Below are 23,956 nucleotides of genomic sequence, written 5' to 3'. Positions count from 1 at the left end.
TTCACTGGTAGATTTTTTTCATTAGAACACCGGATAGGGAATCCCCCTCCTCCGCAGTGTCTTGGGAGGAAGGGGATCCCCCATCAGAGATCTCCCCGCGGCAGCCGAAGGGAGCCACAACAAGGAGGCTGAAGAGCCGCAGGTTGCAGACCCCTGGCTTATACCAATGCATAGCCCCCACTTGCATGTTTGAAAAGAACTTTCCAATTTGCCCTGAAAAGTGCTAAAATCCCAACCCCCACAAACTGAAATTGGATAAATGTGCTCATCTCTATTTATAACTATTAAAAGATAGAAAGACAGATTAATTTCAAGTTGAAATGAATATATTTTAGATAGCTGCTTACAATCCATTCTCAATATAAAACAAATTATTTATTTCAAGTGATTATCCATTTTAGGCTGCAGCTATTGCCATCAAATGTTCTGCAGCTGTGTAAATGTAAATTAATGTCAGATCATGTATATAAGGAGCTAGTGATTGCATATTCCCTCCTATACTGCTGATGTACCAGTGACCGGACTGCATGAGAAGATCTGATATTTGACATGAATTGGTCTCTTGTACATTCTGTATCTTACCTGCTGACACTTGCTTTTCCCATCACTTATTATGAGGCATTGATAAGCCGGAGCTCAGCCTTTCAATTCAGTCTCAGGGCTCTAAAGCCTGTGTTTGAGTATGAATATTACCAAGAGGGAGACATCATCATTGGAGGACTGATCTCTGCTCACTCCACATTTGTAGAGCATAAAACTTGTGATGGGAAGGCAATACTTTATAATGTGTGTATATAGTAAGTATTTCGGTATGGACGACAGTGTTAAGGGGGAAAAATTAAAGTCATATTATAATAACCGAATGCTCAGTTCATCAAAGGGGAGATAATAACTTCAAATACAGTATCAGTCATTATTAGTGATTAAATTGTGGGGGATTTTACAAATAGTTATTTCATTATGATTACAACTATTTTCTCACTTCTAAAGCAAACTTCTGACAATGCAGTTTGGTGAGTCAGATACACACAGCTTTCTTTTTAATACTTTCAATGATGTTGGATTTTATTTTATTATACTTGTGGGTTAATTTCCATATTTATGTAGTGCTAACTATTGATGACCAATTTAGGAGATTTAACCATTCACAAATATTTGACTCCTCCTGATTTTCATGAAGATTTATCAGATGTGAAGAATGTTACAACCCATGAATTCCAACAATCCCATTCCATGGACAGTTTGATTTTCAACTGACTGGGTCACCAGTCATGCAAATATTTGGGTAAATTTAAAATGTATATGGTGCTAAAAAAAAGAAAGCAATAGGGACACAGACAGCAAAAAAATATCTGACAGGGTTTTACCCTTCCCTTACTTTGCTTATGAAAAGGTTTACATTTCTGTCTGTTAGTGGAAAGTTTTTTTTAGTTCAATTTAGACCCCCATAAATAGGACCCAAAGATGTTCTAATCATTCCCAACTGCATCCAAAACTAAAACAGTACCTGAAGGACTCAACAGGTTTGCAAAATCATTAAGGTTCTCCCATAATAGTCTATCTTCTACAGTCTTGGAGAGCTTTAACCTCCCTGGTGGCAATGCCGAGTGCGGCTCGGGGTTAATTATCAGTGCCAAAAGCGGTATCCCCAAGCCACACTCGGGGTGGAATTGCCAGGGAGTTTCAGCAGGTTCCCACGTTCCAGCTACGTCCTCCAGTAGTGTCCATGGCGTCCTTCATAGTGCCCGCAGTGTCTGCGGCTTCCCCTGGTGATGCTGGACGAGCATCGCCAGGCTACACAGATGCCGGCGATGTGTCAACATAGCTTATCCTTATTCACTAAGGTAAGCCAGCATTCCCTTTTTATAACTTAAACAGTCTGTTCTTTTTGTGAAACACCCCATTCTCAAGCATATATGCATAATTCACACATTTATGTTTAAGTTAAAACAAAACACATACTGTGAGTGTGAGTGAGAGAATACAAAAAGTATTCTTTGCCTAGCTTGGCATTTTATCAAAACCCGCAGTTCCAAGCTACAAAGTGGAATAAAAAAAGTTCTGGGTTGAATGCATGTGAAGAATAAAATGTTATACTTTATAGTGTCTATTATTTGTAATGGCCCCTATTATCCTGAAGAGAACAGTTTACTGAATGTTACAACTCTGGTAGAAACTGTGAAACATAAGTATGTATAATTAGCCCCAACACCAGAACTAAAAAGTTATAACATATTTCTGCATGTCCCATAGTATTAACATTGAGGAGTACAGAAGTATTTTGGCGATGATCTTTGCTGTTGATGAAATTAACAAGGACCCCAACCTTCTGCCTAATGATACTCTGGGTTACCATATATTTGATACTTGTGGAGATCCAAAGAGATCATTGGGATATGTCCTACAAATACTGTCTGGAGAAAAAATGGAGGTCCCCAATTATTCCTGTAGGGATTATGGGGAAGTGGCTGGTTTTATTGGTGACACAACTTTCCATACAAGTCATGCAATGGCCCAGTTACTTAGTTTGTATCAGTACCCCCAGGTAAGAAAAAACTCAAAATATACTAGTACACAGCTTGCTGACATGGGTATTGTATCTCTAATTATTGCTGGATAAGCCATTAAAATAAAAAAAAAGTCTCAGAACAGAACAGAATGTCTAAGAGAGTCTCAGAACATGACATTTTTGATACTGCAGCTGATGACTGCTGTTCACATGTTACTGCAGAACTAAGACTGGTTTGTGTTGCGCATTCGACTTATATTTAGGATGATTTTATGTACATGCTGAAAATATTCTTTTTTACTAGGAATTCATTGTATTGCATTAAAAAAATTTACTTTGAATTTACTTTATTTTTGAATTTACATTGAATATTTGATCACCAAAGTTTCAATTTATTTGTTGGCTCCCTTAACATGGCAAAAAAAATTGCGGAGGCTGTGTCAGTGGCACTTATGGGAACATTTCCTTAGGGACACATAAAAACCATTATCTTGTAAAATTTTAAAAGCATTTGTTAGGAGATGGTTGGGTCACTGGAGTCACTTGCATTACCAAAGGAGATCAAGGAATTAGCTTTCGGTCTTCTGCTTAGCAGCTCCCTGCATCTCCTGCTTCCCTTTAGCTGTGCAGCCCCCACCCAAGATGTACCTTACTCAGCATCCCCATCACAGACAATGAGGCTGAGTGCACCTAAAGAAGATTTTAGAGTATGTGCTGCAGCCAATGAGCAAATTAGTTCCTGGCTTCAATCCTATCTTTGGCTGCTAGGACTCTAAAGTCTCTCCAGTGCCTTTTTGTAGCTTTTAGTTTAGCTGACCTGTTGGTATGTTCTTCAGTTGGATTAATTGATGTTTCCTCACGTTGTGATTGTATGGCCCCTGGACTGATATTTACTTTACTTTGCCTTACTTTGACCTTACCTTTACTCTGCTTTTGATAACTTGTTTGGCAGACTGATTACCTGTGTCTGAACTCAACCTGTGTTATCTGTGGATCACCTGGTTGATTACTGACCATGCACTGTCTGACTTTCTGGTTTGTCCTCTGTCCTGTTTTGGGGGTTCCTGGTCCTCTGCCAGTTCTTCCCTAGGTGACATATTTTGTACACAGAAGCTCTAGGGGCAACCATGTGCTGGGACTCCGCAACTGGCCTCCTTGCTGTAGGGTAAGGGTGCAGAGTTAGATTGGGGGACTGGCATCTTGTGAGCACTGGCAATGGACCAGGGTCTTACATTATAACAGGCCAACAGAGCTACCACCATGGACCATGAACAAATTTGGCTCCTAACGGACACTGTAAACCTACTGGCACAGCAAGCATCTGCTCAGGACATTTAAAGACAGGATCATGTTCCTGCTGTGGTGACCTTTTCTGTGAAACTAAATTCTGCTTTGCTAGAGAAATTTTAATGTGAACATTACAAGTCTGACAATTTCATGAATGCATGCAAGCTATATTTCCAGCTGTGGCCACTCTAATCTGGCATAAGACTCAGACTAAGACCAGCCTAATCGTCCCCCTTCTCCAAGGGCGATTCTGAGAGATTGGCTTTCAACTTGCTCACTACTAAACTAGTGGACAGTTTATTCAATGCTATTGGGATTCTGTATTTATATACAAATCCAGCATCAACCTAGTATGCTGCAGAGTTTCCCTGCTGGGTCATTAGTTCAAATTGAGCTATTCCATCATATTCCATCACTTAGCAGTTAATTTCCTCTGGGCCACTAACAGAATCTATAGATAAAAATATCCATTTGGCCACCAAGATTGACCCAGACTTTGTAAACGCCACATGGGAAGATTCAATACATCTGCTGCATCCTTCAGACTGCCTACCACTTCTGAGTCCAGTCCTCCTCGCTCTTTGGCTGAGGAGTCAATGCATTTGTCAGCCACAGAGAGGTTGAGGACAAGGACCAAAGGGCTCTTTCTGTATTGCAAGTTTGGTCACTTTGTGTGATCTTGTATTTAGAAGAAGTTGTGGAAACTTCAGTGCCTAGGTGGGCCCATGGAATCCCACCTAAGCAAGCAGTAATTTCCTCTGCAAAATCTGATTGTATCCTATTGCCTGTTGATGCCTAGGCAGTTGACCATTGCTATGCTGGTGCTGCTACAAATCTTTGGATAAATCTATACCATGTTGTTTTGGACCCTTCCCAGCTCTTACGGGGGCCCTAATACATAAAGTGCCTTAGCCTGCCCCTTGGTGAAATGTAAAAATACCATCAATGATCCCCCCAGATATAACAGCATTTTATTTTTTTCAGGTTAACTATAGAGTCACTGACCCCCTTATGAGTGACCAACGACTGTATCCAACCTTTTACCAAACTATTCAAGATGATCGGGTTCGATACACAGCTATTATAAAGTGTCTGAAACATTTTGGATGGAATTGGGTGGGGATGATAATGCCAAGTGATGGAAGTGGTGAGATGGAATTACAAGAACTTAGTAAAATGATGGCCAGGCATGAGATCTGCATCGAATATATTATTAAACTAACCAATGATGAAAACATTAATAGACAAAGAATGGCTGTTACTGAAAGATCAAATTCTAAGGTTATTATAATATGCGGCCTTTTCTCCACAAACTATTGTGCATTTTTCGATGAACTGACAATAATAAAAGAAAATATCACTTTAATTCTCCATGAGTCATGGATAGACTTGAAATATACAGAATCCTTATTTTTTCCATCAGTAAACTGTAGCCTAATTTTTATGTTGCCCCAAAAAATTATCCCCAAAATGAATTATTTTGTGAATAGTGTCAATCCATCCAACCGACCAACTGATGCAATACTGGAAGAAATTTGGCTTCAGATGTTCCATTGCCTTTCCCCAAACCCCTTTAAAAATGCAGTGTTTGAACTGATAAAAGATTTTTCTGGTGTCAACTGTACTGGAAGCAACTTTTCCAGAATTCCAGAAACCTTTTCTGGTGTGAAAGATGCAAAACCTTCATATGCATACATGGCAGTCTATGCTTGCACTCATGTTTTACACAGGATACATGTATTATATCCTAGGACCTATACATTACCACAAAGGGTAAGTTGCACTTTAATAAAACATTTATGAATTGAGAATAATATTTAGATATAGTATTTTGGAAAGTGAAAAAAACTTGAAATCCGTAAGCATATGTTGTTCTGAACACATTGGCCCTGATTTATTAAAGCTCTCCAAGGCTGGAGAGAATACACTTTGATCAGTGAAGCTGGGTGATCTAGCAAACCTGGAATGGATCTGCTCCAGGATTTAAAACATTTGCTAGCAAATAGTAAATGTTTTTAGGAAATCCATACCAGGTTTTCTGGATTACCCAGCTTCACTGAAGAAAGTGTATTCTCTCCAGCCATGGAGAGCTTTAGTAAATGGGGGCCATTCAGTTAGAATACATTAAGTAGTATCCACAGTAATTTAAATTCACTAATATAAATCCTTCTCGCTAGAAATAAGACAATCCACACAGGATTAGTGGTTTGTGGCAAGTTCACCAAATTATTTGTTTTCTGCAAAATATGAATTTAATGCTGCATTTCAATTCATTTCTGCCAATTTTTATGGCTTTTTAAAACGGTGCTAAATTTACAAAAAACGCACAAATCCTAAATCTTTTAGCATGACCAGGGAATTATTTAAATCTGTTATTGAATTATTTCAATTGCTGACAAATGACTGGACTTTTAAAATAAATGAAACTTCATTCATGAAGGTACAGTAAAATTCATTTGCTAGCTGCTGACTGTAAATATTAGTGGCTTGTCTGGATTGCTGAACTGTTCCAGCAAATGTAAAATAATTACTGAATAAATGATTGGTACTGCAGACTAAACCAGTGGCCTGAACTACTATAGTTTCCAGTCTACTGCAGGGGTGTCAAACTTAAATACACAGAAGGTTGAAATTAAAATCTAGACCAAGTGGCGGGCCAAACCTGAAACTTATTGAAAAAACAATAGAAGAAGAATAGAGAACAAATGAGAAGAACATGCAGTAATATGGAGTGTATTGATGTAAATTATTTAGATCAATCCACTGCATATTACTGCATGATCTTCTCCTGTGTTATTGTTCCTTCTTATTGAGAATAATTGTTTTACTTTCCCAGAGAATGCAATTTGAAACTCACTGAATTAATGCATTAATTTGGTTTCACAATGCATTCTCTGGCACAGTGAAACAATTAATATAGCAATAGCTCTATGATAATCTCTGATAATAATAATCCTGATAATTCCTGATTTTTGAGTTTACCTGTCAGTATAAACTTTGCGGGCTCAGCACATAGGCTGCTGTTCAATAGACACGAGTAATGCCGCTACTACAATTCCCGGCATCACTTGCGTCTATAAAATGCAGGGCCATGCATTGGCAGAGAAGCCTCTGGTCTAGAGATGCGAGTAATGCTGGGAATTGTAGTAGCAGCATTGTAGAACAGCAGCTTAATGTGAATTGCAGCTGGCCCGCCATTATTACGAATTGCAGTAGAGGCGGGACAGCTGCAATTCATATTAAGAATTCTTTTGAGGACCAAAAAAAAGACCAGATTTGACACCCCTGATCTACTGTATGTGCTCATCCGTCCACATTCTATCGTCCCTTTAACATTTGTAGCATTGTACTCTATTTACATGAATGGAGAAAGTGATCACTATAATTGGATGTGTTAAAAGTTCTCCATTCATCCCTGTAATTACTACTTTTAAAAAATGGCCATGGCATTAAGTGCTGGACACTTGTATAAAATAAACACTTTAATGGCCATGGTGGGCTAAGATGTTTGCATGATCAAAGTGGTAAATTCTATCTCATAATCCCGAAGTGGCAATTATGCTGATAGCAACTGTATATGTGCCACGAAATACACAAATAGTGATCACCAGTTCATTTTTGAACTTACAATCATTCAAAAAGTGGAGATCACTACAGCTGATCACCACTTTTATACATAGGGGAAAGACAATAGAAGAATTATTTCAGCAGAAACAAATACCTTTTCTAAACATGAATGTCTGTTGGTTAACAAACCCCAATGGAAACAAACATTTGTGGCCTTTATTGTGACTTATTGGGTGCTCCAGTCCCAAAGTGGTAAATGCTTTCTGGAGCCTACAAAGCAAAAATAATGCTGATCAATAGTTTATGTGATAGTAGTAGAACTACCAAAAAATAAATATTTGTAAGTATATGAATTACCTGGTAATCATACATAAAGGTGCCGATGATGTCAGTTAATAGCTATTTACATGAATAGGACGGTGTTAAAAGTGCTGTTAGTTTATCACAAATAAAAGTATATTTATCAGTTTTATAAATAGAATTATTTTCATGATGATGCAAGAAATTTTTTAGTATGTTAAATTCAAGCAGATCTATCTGAAGAAGAGTAAATATAGTTTACCAAGAATAATCCACAGTCACTTAAAACTAATTCTGCACTTCAGTTACAAACGGTTTACAACTTTTATTTTTCTTCTTTGAAAGCTCCACAAGATTTTTGGCAAAGTTCAGTACAGAGAACTAATTAAGGAAGAAATTTTGTTTCACACAAGAGCAGAAATGCCGTCCGAGCTGACATTAGCAAACTGGATCATTTCTGAAAACAAGTCTAAAAATCAGTTTATAATTAAGCCTCTGATCACTTTTGATAAAATTCTACAAGAGGATGAGGTTTTAAAACTGAAACCACAAGACATCACATGGAAGAAAGGCAAAGTAAGAAGATTCTATGTTTTATAGGTTATTTTTATGTGTTGGAGGTTTATTGATTATACAGATATTTATATTGAAAATACACTTGTATGAGTTGGAAGTCAACTTGTAGTGTTCGCATTGTAAAGAAAATTGGTAAATATGTTTTCATTGTTTGATTGTTTTGCTATCGAAGTTTGTCCCTAAAATTGAAAACTATTTATGAAGGATTTATAAAGAATTGATTGGAAAATGTATAAAGTGAATATTTAGCTAAATGAAATCAGCTTGGCACTATCACATTCATGATTTTTTACCTTGAATGAATTGGGTTGACAATGAAAGTTATGTTATTCGTAAAGTATACATTAATTTGACTTTAGCATGACTAAAAACTTGCTAAAAGCATTCATGAATTAGATAAATAGTTAGCTTCAGAATAAATAACTGTTATTTTATCACATTGAGTACTTTTATTAATTGCTGAAACAAGTAATCAAAAAATAAAATAATGATAGTTACAGATATTTTGTCATTTCAAAACAAATAAAATGTGTGGTTTATGTTTTACCAACTCTTTAAGATTCCAGAATCCCGATGCACAGATAGATGTCCTCCTGGATACAGAAAATCTCCTAATGGACAAATTTATGTCTGCTGCTATGACTGTATCCCATGTTCTGAGGGGGAAGTGTCCAATGTAACAGGTAAGAGTGATTCACAGCCCCGAGCAATAACTAGAAATTACACAAATCTACAATTTAGGCATTTAGTAAATAGATAAAATTATTATTTATATAAAAATACAATGAAAACAATTGCCAGTTTAAGCTCACTGTATCTTAAAACTAACAATATAACATTTCCATATGTATAATTCAAAATGTTTGCATGGTCAAAAAATCTATTTGGATAGAGCAGGTGAGTGTTAAAGTCAAGTTAAATTTTTACTACTTGGCTTTACTACATTACATTTGCACTTTTTATCAGTAACAACATGCGAAAGTGGTAAATGCAAAAAATCTTATGACATATTTTCAGAATGTCTATTATAATTAGAGATGAGCGAATTTCTCAAAAATTCGATTCGGGCGGTTCGCCGAATTTTCCGAAAAGATTTGCTTTGATCCGAATTTATTCGTGGTGAATCGCATTAAAAAATGTCTATTTCCGGCCTGCAGAGACCCTTGGTAGTGGTGTAGAACACTGTGCCTTGCAGTAACACACATAGGGAGTCTGCTGTGGTAGTGAAATAACACTGTGAGTCAGTATGACATGCAAATGACAGGCGTCGCTATTAGAATCACTGCACACTTTTCTTATTTGGGCAGTCACGGGGCCAAACTGACTCAAGTATGAACTCAGCCTTACAGGTCCATGTTAGCGTCAAGAAGAAGCGCACTCTTTTACACCCTTGTCAGCTGATTCCACATAGATGTCTACAGAACCTGTTCTATTAACTGCTTATACAAGTAGAGCCCCCCGACAGAGTGGAGAGGGTGTCAACACTAAGTTTGTGTTGATTATTTTGCCATTCCTCTGATCCATCAGAACAATAACTCACAAAAAACGGATCCTGTCTGTGGAGCATCTGCCTTCACTCGGTCAGTATTGCTAATGCCAAAAAAAACAGGAATGGATCCAAAACAAAGATTACACGTAAATGGACGTATATTTTCATGTCTTCTGTGTTTTGTACCCACTCCTGCTTTTGGCTAACAAATCATAACCCAGTTCTGATGGGACCATACAGCTGCTACACAGACAGGATCCGTTGTGCGTCTCTTTTTTCCTTCCTTCTGACAGTTTAGAAGAAGGGTCAAATAAATAGTGATGTCATCCAGGCCAAAAAGGCAAAATAGTGGACCAGTCATGGAGTGGGGAGGGTGGGAGAACAGCTTGAGAAGTCCACAGAGTGGCACAATGACATAGTGGTGAGGTGAAAGCAGCAAGTGGAAACCACAGAGTGACCCAAAGCATCAGGAGACCACAGAGCGGCAAGGTGACATAGTGTGGAGATGGCAGCAGCAGCATCAGGAGACCACAGAGCGGCAAGGTGACATAGTGTGGGGATGGCAGCAGCAGCATCAGGAGACCACAGAGCGGCAAGGTGACATAGTGTGGGGATGGCAGCAGCAGCATCATTAGACCACAAAGTGGCCCGGTGACAGACTGGGGCGGTGGGTGGCAATACCAGTACCCGCTGACAAAGGTGGGTGAAAGAAGGAGCACTTGGTATCTGATGTGTGGCATCAGGCGGGTGGCAGCATCAGAGTAGTACCGGTAGCTGAGGCAGGTAGCCAGAAGAAACTAGTCTCTTTTGTCAAGGTCTGGATCAGAAGGCATGGATCATCTAATCAGATGCATCAGGCATTGGTGGGTGGAAATCCTAGCTGATCCACGCCTGATTCATCTTGACAAAGGTCAGTCTCTCCACATTTTGGGTGGACAGGTGAGTTCTTCTTGGGGTAACTATGGCCCATGCCGCACTAAACACCCGCTCTGATGCCACACTACTGGCCAGGCAGGACAGCTTTTCCAGGGCAAACTGGGCCAGTTGCGGCAACAAATCCAGTTTGGCTGCCCAGTAGTCCAGCCGATCTTCAATGATGGCTGGCAGGGTGCACTCCAAGTATGCCACTACCTGCTGGTTCAGGTTCTGCTCTATGTCTAGCTGCTGGTCAGTAGTTTCTTCACTATGCGGGTGCAGAAAGCTGCTCATCAGCGACTCTAGACTCAGGCTGCTGCTGATGGAGCTGGTACTGCTCCTGCCACCCCACCCCTTCACAGCAGCCATGGCAGCGGAACGTGAGTGCAGAGGGCCCCCTCGGTCAGACATGCGAGAGGATGGATGATGCCGCAGATAGGCAGCGGCCAACTGACTACATAGGATGTCTCTGTAATAGTTCAGTTTGTCCTCCCTCTCAGCGGGTGTAAAAAAGGCCCCCATTTGGGACCGGTAGCGAGGGTCCAACAAGGTGGAAAGCCAGAAGTCATCCCTCTGCCGAATGGTGACAATTCGGCTGTCACTGCGCAAGCAAGTGAGCATGCAGCAGGCCATTTCTGCAAGCGACTCGGAGGGACTCCCTGCTTCCATCTCCACTGCATACTGCCACGGTGTGTCTGGGTCCTCTGCCTCATCTTCCTCATCTCTCTTGCTCCTCTGGCTGCTCCTGCTCCTCCTATCCTGTCACTTGAGTAAAAAAGCCACCCATTTCGCTATACATTGCCTTTTGCCACAGGGCTCATGTGGCCGTGAGATCTAGGCGCCACGTCTCCAGTCCCCTGACCAGCCAGATTTACCAGCATCTGTTCCAGGACATGAAGTAGTGGAATGACGTTGTTCATCCCGTAGTCCTGGCGACTGACAAATAACGTGGCCTCCTCAAAGAGCCTGAGCAAACGGCAGGTGTCACGCATGAGCTGCCACTGGCTGACATCAAAGTTACACATGGCAGTACTCCTATCCGCTTGGATCATCAAGATATCGTTGATGGCCTTTCTCTGTTCGTATAGTCGGTCCAACATATGGAGGGTAGAATTCCAATGGGTGGAAACGTCACATATCAGCCTATGTTGGGGGATGCCGTTCTGCCACTGCAGCTCAAGGAGGGTGTGCTTTGTGGTGTACGAGTGGTTGAAGTGCATGCAAAGTTTCCTGGCCATTTTAATGATGTCTTGCAGATGGGTGGAAGACTTCAGGAACCACTTGACAACCAGATTGAACATGTGTGCCATGCAGGGTGCATAGCTCAGCCTTCCTTGACACAGCGCAGACACAATGTTCTTCCCATTGTCGGTCACCATGGTTCCGATTTTGAGTTGTCGCGGCCATGATTCGATCTCTTGATGAATCACACGGAGCAGTTCCTCCCCTGTGTGACTCTGTTCCCCCTGGCAAACCAGGTGCAGAACAGAGTGACACCGCCATGCCCTGCACATGTGGTATGCTGGAGGGGCACTGTGAATTGTCCCTGCAGTGGAGGCTGAGGACACGGTAGAGGATGAGGAGGCAGAGGCGGACGTTGTTGCAGGACCAGCGGTGTGAGAACGTGGAGACGGAAGCGGTGTCACCTGGCCAAGTTACTGGTGTGGCTATGCAGCAATCACATTCACCCAGTGGGCCGTAAAGGATATGTATTGTCCCTGAATGTAGTTACAGCTCCACACTTTGGCGCTGCCGTGCACTTTGGCAGACACCGACAGGCTCAAGGACTGGCCCACCTTCTGTTCTACATATTTGTGCAGGGCTGTTACTGCCTTTTTTGCATGAGGGCTTGAGACTCTCCACCTCAGCTCGACACAAGCCATCAGTTCTCTGAAAGGTGCAGAGTCCACCACTTGGAAAGGGAGGGACTGCAGCACCAGCAACTTGGACAGGAGCACATTCAGCTTCTCCACCGTTGGATGAGTGCACGCATACTGTTGTCTCCTGGCAATTGCTTCTGTGATCCATTGCTGACGGAATGACTGATGAGGAGAAGGAGGAGAAGGAGCATCTGGACCAGCAGAAGATGGAAATGACATACAGATTCCTTCGGCTAAGGTGGTGGAGCCTTGACTGCCTGAAAGCCGGTGCGTACCACTAGGTGATGCAGCGGTTTCTGCAGCAGGCTGGACCACCACATCGGAGCCACGGTTCTCCCAGGCCACTTTATGGTGATGCTGCATATGTTGATGCAGGGCCGTGGTGCCAAAATTGGCACCCTGGCCACGCTTCACCTTCTGCCCACATATTCTACATATGGCCATGTTAACCTCCTCTGCCGGCTTAACAAGAAAACTGCCACTCCGCCGAGTAGGTGATTTTCACCCCAACACTCCGCACTGACTGACTGCGCTGCCTCCGGGAACCCCTGCACCACTACTTCCCGGGCAGGTAGGCTACTGCGAAGCAGATGGTCTACCCCGGGCATGTTTGGCTCGCAACCTCCCACTGCTGTCACCCTGCTGACTACCAGCCATGCTACCACCTTGCTGGCTCAGCCGCTGCCTCAGGGGCAAGCTGCCACCCTCTTCTCCTGATGACGATGAAGCCCCTTCTTCACCCGGCTCCCAAGTGCAATCGGCTTCATCATCATCGAGTAGTGTATGTACGTCACTGATGTCCTCCTCAACGGTCTCTGGGTCAGGAGCCTGACCGCTCGCAACACCACCTCCCACGCCACTCTCCTCATCACTACTTGCCCCCCTAGTGGAGAAAGCGGCAGATGTCTCCTCCAAATCTTGGCTTGGCAGTAGCTGCTAACTGTCCTCTACTAGCTTGTCCTCGCTGTATAGTAGAGCTGAGCCCACAGCATACAATACTTCTGTTACTGAGGGAACAACAAAGGACAGAGGCAAGTTGAGGACAGGTGAGGGCACAGGGTCTGCTCCAAGGCCATGCCAACTAAGGGTTGTGTCTGACGAACCCACCGACTGTTGGCTGGGGGTGTCTGATGTCACTTGGGATAAAGTGGATGATCGAGTTAACCAATCAAGAATAGCTGGGTTGCTGGTCAAGACACGACCGCTAGATGACACCAGGAGTTCAGGCCTCTCGCTGCGACTCCTGCTGACACGCCCCCTTACTCTGCTGCAACCTCTGCCTGCACCAGAAACATTTAGGCTTCTGCCACTCCTCTGTGCATGGCCTGCCACTTCTCTGTCTGAAATACTTTTACTTGAACTAAATAAATTGAAAACAAATAAAACACCCCTAAAAGCGACAAATATATTTTTATTTTTGTACAAAAATAGGCCACTAAACACTTTTACCACAAATAACTACAACAGTGAACTGCGTATTTATTTTTCTTTTTGTACTCAAATACGTCACTAAATGCTTTCACTACATATAACTGCAGAAGTGAACTGAGAATATATTTGTATTTTTGTACTGAAATAAGTCACTAAACGCTTTGACCACAAATAACTGCAACAGTGAAGTGCGTGTATGATTTTCTTGATATATAAATTGATGGAATGACAGAGCTGTTAATGGCTATTTGGATCCCCAAATAATCTTTCCCTGCACTTGTAAATTGCTTTTCTAGCACTGTCCCTAGCGCCTTCTGACGTCTCTCCCTGCACTAAGATGTTGTGAAATGATTTCTCCCTAACCTTTCCCTGCATTCATAAATCGTTTTTTGAGTTTTTTTAACACAATCAGGTTTCACCTAACACTCTTCCTAGCGCCTGCACACATCTCTCCCTGCACTCAGAACACTGTAAAATGACTTACTCCAAGATGGCTCAGGGGTGTGACATCACAGGGCTGGCTGGCTGCTGATTGGCTGCATGCATGGCATTATGGGTCATCTCGCCTTCCCAGAGTTCCTTGCCCCATGTCCTCACACATGTAGCCACCATTTTAGAAAAAATTTGCGATTTGTTTCAACGAATCGTGAGGAAATTTGGATTTGTTGCGAATCGAATTTTTTCTGAAATTCAGATCGAATTCCACTTCGTCAGCTTCGATTTGCTCATCTCTAATTATAATCCCCATTATTAATAATTATTCATGAATGATTTTTTTTTCAGACAGTGAAAACTGCTACAAGTGTTTAAAAGAAAAGTGGGCAGATGAGAGAAAAATAAAATGCATTCCTAGAATTTATGAGTTTTTCTCTAATGAAAACAATATCATGGCTCAAATATTTTCATTTTTTGCTGTACTCCTATCAGTGATGACATTATTTATTCTTGGAAATGTTATTTATTACCGGGACACTCCAATTGTGAAAGCCAATAACCGGACTGTGAGCTTCATCCTCCTGACCTCCATCTTGCTAAGCTTCCTCTGTGTCTTCTTGTTCCTCGGTCGTCCTGTGGATATAACCTGCATGCTGAGACAAATATCATTTGGAATCTTCTTCTCCATCGCTGTCTCTTCTGTTCTGGCCAAGACTATCACAGTCTGCATTGCCTTCAAAGCGTCCAAACCCGGCAGTAATTGGAGTAAGTGGGTGGGGATGAGAGTGTCAAATTCTGTGGTCCTGCTCTGTCCCTCTGTCCAAGTTCTGATCTGTGTTATTTGGCTGTCAGTGTCTCCTCCCTACCAAGAGTATGACATGGACTCCTATCCTGGCAAGATTATCATTCAGTGTAATGAAGGGTCAGTTGTTGGGTTCTACTCTATGTTGGGTTATATGGGGTTCCTGGCAGCTGTGAGTTTTGTTCTGGCTTTCATGGTGAGGACATTACCGGACAGTTTTAATGAGGCCAAGTACATCACCTTCAGCATGCTGGTGTTCTGCAGTGTGTGGATTGCCATGATCCCGGCCTATCTGAGCACCAGAGGGAAATACATGGTGGCTGTGGAGGTATTCGCCATACTGACCTCCAGTGCTGGCGTACTCTGCTGCATATTTTTTCCTAAAGTGTACATACTTTTCTTGAACACCAATTCACAAAAAATCATATTAAGAACAGTATTTAAAAAACATACAAATACCATTTAGAACTTGAATTTAGCTGTATAGAAAAACAATAAAGTAAAAACAACAAAAGTATTTTTTAAGAGATAACAAAACAAATACATGACCCTTATTTGCATCATAATTCTGTCATCCTAAAAAAGTTATTTTTAGAATGTATTTTGTTTCAATCAATGATATGTTGCAAAATGTTCAAATAGCATTATTAATGTACAGTATTAGGGGTAGAGCTAATCCTAATAAACCATCCAACAATTCTTAGTCATATTGCTGAGTATATCTTTTAAATCTTTCAGACTGTCTTTTTTGGAGGGACAGGATCAAGTTTTGTAACTTGGGAATGTCGGTTAATATTGTTTTGGAAAACAAGGCATACATGTCCTAAGGATATAAACTGAATATTTCCCACAACTACCATTACTACTCATCAAAAACAGCAATGTTGTCACACCGTTTGTTCCTATGACGCTTCCTAACAAACCATCCCATGCCCTAACTTAAGTAGCTTGGATGCTGACTTTTTCCACTTTATTTACTATTACCCAACCAATTATCCCCACCATAACCCCAATACATACCATTGTTTGGATTAAATGGCCCTACTGGGATTAAAATATTCCTTTTAGGTAGTAACAAAATACACTTATTACACACCTTTGATTACATCTTAAAGGGATGAGCTAAGTCATTTGAAGTAAGAAAGTGACACAGTTTTTGTTTGTTTGTACTTGATTATAATATGAAGCATTGTTTACCCTCACAGTGTCCACTAGAACATGTCCATGCTCTTTGAAAATCCTTTAGCCTTATTAAGTCTCTTTGGATCTCATAAGGACATTAGCTTTTTTTTAATAATCATTTTAATCAGGTCAACTGACAAATAGGAATCAACCTCAATGTTGCTAATACTGTCTTAAACTTGTATATATAGCCTAGATTTTGTGAATTAATGTATTAATTGAATGTGATGAGTTGTCTTATTCTGGCTTGTCATTGATATGTGATTGGTCTGTAAATCTGCCAATAAACCCCAACAGCTTGTCTCTGTGGTTGATTGGCCTTGCTGTGTATTCTATACTATTCAATACTCTGGTATCATATGGTTTATGTGTATTAATTTTTTTGTTTTTAAAAATTTAATCTTCCTTGTCCTACCACAACAGCTCAATTTTAGGTTGTTTTAGCAGCACTACCTCTATTTACATTAAAAGAGAACTAAATGTAAAACTAAAAAAATAAAGATCAGTCATGTCTCTTACTGCAGTAAGAAAAGGTGTTGTCCCTTCTGCAATAAAATTAATATACTGTACCAGTATGCTCACACTTTTCCATTTAATTTCACTCACCTGTCCTCACTCTGGCTAGGTCCCCACCATCTTCCTCCATCTTGATTGGCCAGACATACCTCCTGCATTCAGAATCCCTGGCATATTCTGGCCTCCTGTGCATGTGCAGCTCAGTATGTTTAGAAAAGAGCATTGCCAAAAGGCAGGTAAGCATGTTTTATTGCAGAAGGGACATGGCAATTTTGTAAAGAGGAACTTTAGCTCTGAGCTAGCTGATGGAAGTAGCTGTCAAAACCGGGCAGAAAGGTTCTTGGAAATGACATAGACCTCAGTGGGATTTGCAGAACCCTCAAAGAATCTAACCTGGTAAGATTTGCTCCTGTATTCATGAGATACAATGGAAACTTATTCATTATGACTAGACAGTGAACTCATGAAAACTAATGCAACATGCATTGTGGCGTGCTAAAATACTCTGCATGGGTTGTAGCATGTCCAAACATTTCTTAGAAAAAAAAAAAAAATATGTTAGACCTCTGGATCTCTAACTGATGCATTTCATGCTAAGTAGCAGTTGGTAAGTGTTGCATGGTGCTAAACGCATCAGTTTGAGTAAGTTTAATTTTGGATATTCTGCAACCCTTGCAGTACATTTCAATGCACCACAATGCATGTAACATCTGTTACGTTGGGTTACTGGCCTATCCACAGTAATAGGGTTCTGAAGTATTATGCTGCATGAAGCTATGATCCCCCCACTGGCAGGAGACTTCGGATCACCCGGGGCGTGGAACCTAAGTGACAATGAGTGGTCACACATTGCATTATTGTACAATGAGATACTATTAATTGCATTGAGGCAGCCCATTCGATTCAGTGGGTTTCCAATGCACTGAAATGGAATAATGGTATAAAAAGTGCCATTGTACAGATGTAGTTCTCAAAAATACATGGTAGTGTGTTACCATGTGCTGTGGTGCTCCGTAATGCATGTAGGTCGTGGCTTTCTTAGGTTAAAATCAGACTGGCAGTGAGAATGCGTTTACCACTTCCTCATACTAGAAACAGCTGCCTTGTAGTGTCTACATGCAGAAGCTACCGCTAGTACCAATCTGCCGCCTGTTGTCACCAGCGATGCTGTGTGAGTTTTAGTAGCTGGCAAACTGTTACATGAAATTGTGAGCCACATGAAATGGTTCGATGTAGAGTCAGGTGTTTGCCCTAGTGTGTTGGGATACCACTGTACATAAAAAAAAAACAATGCAAGGCACTAAAGATCATGTTTTGTTTTTTTTAGATTGACAAATATGGATTTCATAAACCTTTCTATATATTTTGTATGACATGGAAAATTAGGATTGGCATTTTTTATTCTATAAGCTCTGCTTTACATATAGCCATGTGCGTGAACAACAGAAAAATTGGTCCAGCAAAAAATAGAATAATCATAACTTTTATTACAACATAAAGAATCAGAGCCATTGTACCGCTCACTGTAATAATTGTTTAGCTGCCTTGAGATTCTCTTCCCTGGGACGTAACGTGAACGGAAAGGTTGGAGTGATCCAATCTCTTTCTATTAATGTGATAACGGTGTAATTATGAGGTCAGGAAACAATGTCTTACAACAAGGGAACAGCAAATACTGTGTACTGATAGATTCAGCCAGGTGAGCAGGTGAGTGAGGATGAAGGGAGGGGAAGCACAGCCTGGCAATTCTCTTCTCCCATCTAATCATACAGATGATTTACAGAAAATGCTGTAATGTAGTTTAAAATAAAAACAATACACAGAGAACGTATTAAAAAAAACTTAAAAACATACATTTTTAGTATTTACAAAAATTGTGATGATTCAGGCAATATTTGGGACTTTTAAGGCACAATATGTCTAATATTTTTTCCCAAAAACTTTTTTTTACAATACTTTAATACATTTAATAAGTATAACTAATTAATCTTATAAAAACATTTTATCTAAAACAATACAAGAGTACTATTATATATATATATATATATATATATGTGTGTGTGTGTTCAACCACCAATATGTATGTAGCATACACAGATCTATCCATAAGGTACTCATATAAATTATGTATCACGGCTTTGCAACGTGCACTAAGGCCGCGCTTTCTTCTTTTTTTGGGGCGTATGTTTGTGCACCACGTTGGACGCCGTCAATTGGGGGTAGATAAGGGGGATCGAGGTATGTGTGTATTGTTGCACCTGGAGATTTTATACATTCTGTAACATGAGGATATTGGTTGTTGGTTTTTGAGTTTGTGGAGTTCAATGAGAGTATATTGTATAAAAGGGTAAGCTACATGCACACTTTTTTTATATATGGATTATTCTTTGTATTTGGAAAATACTTGACATTAACACTGTGTATTATCAAATATAGGGGCAGCATTAACAGTGTGATTTAGGATGTGCACAACAACCCTTTTGGAAGTAAGGTATTCATATTCCATCTAATTACTTCATTAGGACTCTCTTTGGCCAGGCATATGTTCTGACGCAAGTGTGGGTTATTTGTTAAACAAGTAGTATGTTTATACTCTGCATAAATATAAATATATAAAGAAAGCAATTGTTGATTTAATGCATATTATATACACACATGGGGCAGCATTAAAGGTGTGATTTTAGAAGTGCACAGCAACTCTATTGGAAATAAGGTACTTATATTTTGAGAGTCCTTTTTAAATATTCCACCAATTGTTTATTGATTTAGGTCAGGGGTAGGCAACCTTTACTATCAAAAGAGCCATTTTGCCTCCTCTTCCACTAAAGAAAAATAGTCTGGAGCCACAAAACATAACACAGTTTATAAACTTTTAATATTTTTGTAATTTTACCTGTTACAACAAAAGTGCACCGGATAGGGAATCCCCCTCCTCCGCTTGGGAGGAAGGGGATCCCCCATCAGAGATCTCCCCGCGGCAGCTGAAGGGAGCCACAACAAGGAGGCTGAAGAGCCGCATGCGGCTCCGGAGCCGCAGGTTGCAGACCCCTGATTTAGGTGGATCACACAAGTGAGGATATAACTTGTTGAACAAGGTGATATATACAATTTTAACTTACTTGGGAATATATTTGGTAAAAATTATTATAGCCTATATAGACTATTGGGCATAAATTAACAGGCTTTTGATATTGGTTGAGAATTTGAAATATTGATGACAAATATATTAAAGTTGGTAATCTATTTTATTTAATTTTGGACATGTAAAAATATTATTGATACATAATTTAAATGAGTACCTTATGGACAGAATTATGAACTTTAGATCCGTGTTTGTAAAGGCATATATACTTATATGCTTTTAAGGCAAATATACATAAAATGGTACCATTGTATGTATATTTGATGGTGGGAGTATTGCAGGTGGATTTTGTGGTTCTGTGATGGATTCCTCCATGTTCTATCTGCTGCCCTCCTTGCCTCCCAGCTGTCTAATTGAAGGAACTATGGTTTCATGGTTTCAATGTAAGTAATTTATTTGTTTAATTGTACATGAGAATATAAATTGATATATTTGTATTTGGCCATGTTATTGCTGTATTAAATATTTTAATTATAGAAGTGGACGCGATCAACGAAACGCGTAGAGGATAGTATGTTTCTGGTAGTTGCATGCTAAGGAGATCATGTGTGTTTGTATACATGCTCATTATACTCCTTTGTTGTTTTCAATAAAAAAGTTTCTTTACGATTATTTGTTCGTACTTATTAACTTAAATGTTTTAAAGTATATGGTAAAAATATTCTTTTGGAAAGAAAAATATTAGACATATGGTGCCCTAAATCCTAAATATTGCCTGAATTAGCAAAATTGTATTTTGTATTAGGATGGTTAAAAATAAATATAGGGAACTTCTATTAATACTCTACAAATGTAACACTTTCAGCTAAAAATGTTTATTTATATTTTCATTTTGGCTTTGGTTGTTTTGGCTACACTAAAGAACAGATAAAACCTTTGGCAGGCCTTTTTTGCCTATTGCTTTTCTTAATTATTTCATGGCTTGCCCTTTGAACAATCATTATCAAACCAGATATTAAGGGAAAATCTCCCCCCAAAAGCAAGCCTTTTTTATGATTTTTAATAAACATCAAAAAATATATTTAATTGAATTGGATTTTATATAGAGGGTTAGAACATTACATTGCACTTGGACGCATACATTCACTTAGGAAATATAAGCTTGTTTTAGTTTTTTTAAATATGAACAGTTTAACCAAATTTCAAATTCAGATAAAGATTCAGACAAAACTCAGTTTTTTTGGCTGTTCATGTAGTGCAACTGATGACTAATTAAGCTTATTCTGTTACATTGGTGCTCAAAAAAGTCCCCTCCCCCATACCACATTGGAAGGCGGTTTACCGGTTCAGCTATTGGTAGCTAAGTGTATTCCCCAGTTACATTAGCAGTCAGCTTGGCGTCCCCTGTTACATTCATGATCAATGCAGTGTCTTACTTTGAATTGGTGGGCATTAGATTTGCCTTACTTTTTATAGTGGTTAGAGGAAAGTTCTTTAAAAATGGTAAGGTTATTTATCTGGCAAGCTTCATCTTGCACTCACTCTGGTGGGTAATATGCCCAGCGGCCCTGTGCAGAGAGAGACTGTCAAGCAGGAAATCACCCTTCTGAGATATTTTGAAATGTTTTAAAAAACTGCATGTGTTGTTTAATTCTCTATTTATGAAAAAAGCAATATCCCTAATTTTACAATTTTAAAAAAAGACCCTTTCCTGGGCAAGAAACCTAGCTGTTCAGGAGAAGGGCAGGGAAAGCTAGAAGACCTCCCAAGTAGTAGTTTGATGCTTTCAAGGTCCAATCTCCTGATCTTCCTGGACCTCCTTCTATTGGGCCTGGTATGGGTAAAAGGGAGAGCTGTATGTTTTCAAGCCAATCATGTTATATCCATTAAAACCAGACCTTGAAGGCATTTTTAGATAAGTCTTGGAGCTATATGAGAAGAGGTTATGAGCGAGGAAGTCGTTAGTATGTCATTTCAGGAGTGGAGAGGGTTGCAAGGGTGTATTTGTGTATAGTATCAGAAATGTAAGTGTGCAAGAGTTGGCGTGAAATTAACAAGCAAAGCACAATACCTTGAATTTAAGTGCAAACCAGTGTATACACTTACAAATGAGGCAGCTAATTAAGAATGAAGGGAAAGGGTGATATGTCTATTAGAAATATTAATGATAGATTGTATGATGATAGAGAATCTGGGTAAAGTGCCAGAGAGGATGAGGTTGAACAGAACTTGGACAAGGAGTCTGATGGTCTCTTGGGACAGGTAGCAGTGTATTCAGAGCTGTTGCACAGGTGAAAATGTTAGGAAAGTGTGCAATCAAATGGGCCAACTAACTGTGTAATAACAGGTAAAGGATTGTCAGGTTTTCCTTTTTTTTGGAAGGTGGAGAAGAGGAAAGATGATAAGTCCTGTTTTATCAAGGTTGACTTTTAGAAACCTGTCAGCCATAAAGATGATTCATAAGCCACCCTCTGTATTCAGGAATGAGGCATCCTACTGGTCCCCTTAGGTCCTGGGGACACGTCTGTCTTCCTCCAGCTCCAACCACGAACTGCACAGATGCGAGATTTGTCGGGTTTCCCGGGGACGTCGGTGCCAGCAGGAGGATTGGCGGGAAATTCAAATAATTTTGTATTGGATTCAATACAAAATAGCTGTATTGAGTCCAATACAAAGAAGTCTTCATATAATATATAAAATTATATAATATTTATATTAAATATGCTACTGTACAGTTTTTTACATGTTTAACTATATATTTTTTTTATTTTTTTTAAACAGATTTTTTTTTAGTTTATTATTAATTTTATTGACTATTGGACATATTTTGGGGAGTTTTGCCTAAGAATTATAGCCTACATTGTGAAATAAATTTCCATGCATTAACACTTTTTGCTTGAAAATTTGTACAGAACAAGATCGCTAGGGAGGTTAAACTTATTTTCCTCCAGACGCAAAGAGTGCCCTCTTGTTCTTTATAATGATCTTAAAATGAATAATAAGAAAGAAAGTTCTCTATTTGGACCGTTTATATTTTCATATAGGATGATAATATCCCCCTTATACGTCTCTTCTCAAGTAAGAATAGATCCAGTTCAGCTAATCTCTCCTCATAGCTGAGCTCCTCCATCCAACACTTTTATTAGTTTAGTTGCCCTTCTCTGCAGTCTCTCCAATTCCACAATGTCCTTTATGTTGTGCCCAAAACTGGACTGCATATTCCAGATGTGGTCTGACCAATGCTTTGCACAGGGGAATGATTATGTCTCCATCTCTGCAGTCTATTCCTCTTTTATTACAAGAAAGTACTTTACTAGCTTTAGATATTGCAGCTTGGCATTACATGCTGTTATTAAGTCTATGATCTACCAAAACCCCCAGATCTTTTTCCATTTCTGACTTCCCCAAATGTAGACAGTATGAGGCATGCATGTTGTTAGACTCAAAGCTTCCAGGGATCCCCTACTCCTGGCCCTTGCAAGCATATCCTGGCGACCCCTTCCCCTCTTTAATCTGACATTTTCCCTGATGCACAGGCTAACTAACTTCACATCCTCCCCTTCAGCAAGCGATGCAGCACTCACGAGCCTTCAGGCAACTAAATAGACACCACCAACTCTAAAAAATTGGAGAATCCATCATCCTATTCCTTTTACTCTTTTCCACATCACACAGACATCGACTTGTTACAGAATAGTGTGTTTTCTGAAATCCATCCCACTACCTGGTCAAACCATGCCCCAATTCCATTAGACACCCTCTTTTCTCCCACAACTGTCAGGGTTTTGTTGACATGATTACTTGATTGTATAACTCTTGTATGTTTTATTTTTTTTTATTTTCTGTTCCTATGTTTATATTTGTATGCTTCAAAATAAATTGTTTCACAAAAATGCAATTTAAAAAAATAGAATTTAGCCGTAGGAAGAGCTAAGATGACCTAATGCACAAATAATCACAACTAGTGATACGTTTATAGATAATT

At 39.8% G+C, this 23,956-nt stretch overlaps 1 protein-coding gene across 1 annotated transcript; it reads left to right on the top strand.

The window, feature by feature from the left end:
* The first annotated feature begins 2,287 nt into the window (after positions 1-2,287).
* LOC140327546 (vomeronasal type-2 receptor 26-like) lies at positions 2,288-15,657 on the top strand. The gene is made up of 5 exons (XM_072406935.1): positions 2,288-2,545; positions 4,781-5,077; positions 8,009-8,239; positions 8,799-8,922; positions 14,738-15,657. Exons 1-5 carry the CDS (start codon positions 2,288-2,290, stop codon positions 15,655-15,657), a joined length of 1,830 nt encoding a protein of 609 aa, XP_072263036.1.
* The last annotated feature ends 8,299 nt before the right edge of the window (positions 15,658-23,956 follow it).

Source organism: Pyxicephalus adspersus, chromosome 3 (assembly GCF_032062135.1).
Source record: "Pyxicephalus adspersus chromosome 3, UCB_Pads_2.0, whole genome shotgun sequence".
Classification (NCBI taxonomy): domain Eukaryota; kingdom Metazoa; phylum Chordata; class Amphibia; order Anura; family Pyxicephalidae; genus Pyxicephalus; species Pyxicephalus adspersus.
This window is presented reverse-complemented; position numbering and strand designations above follow the sequence as displayed.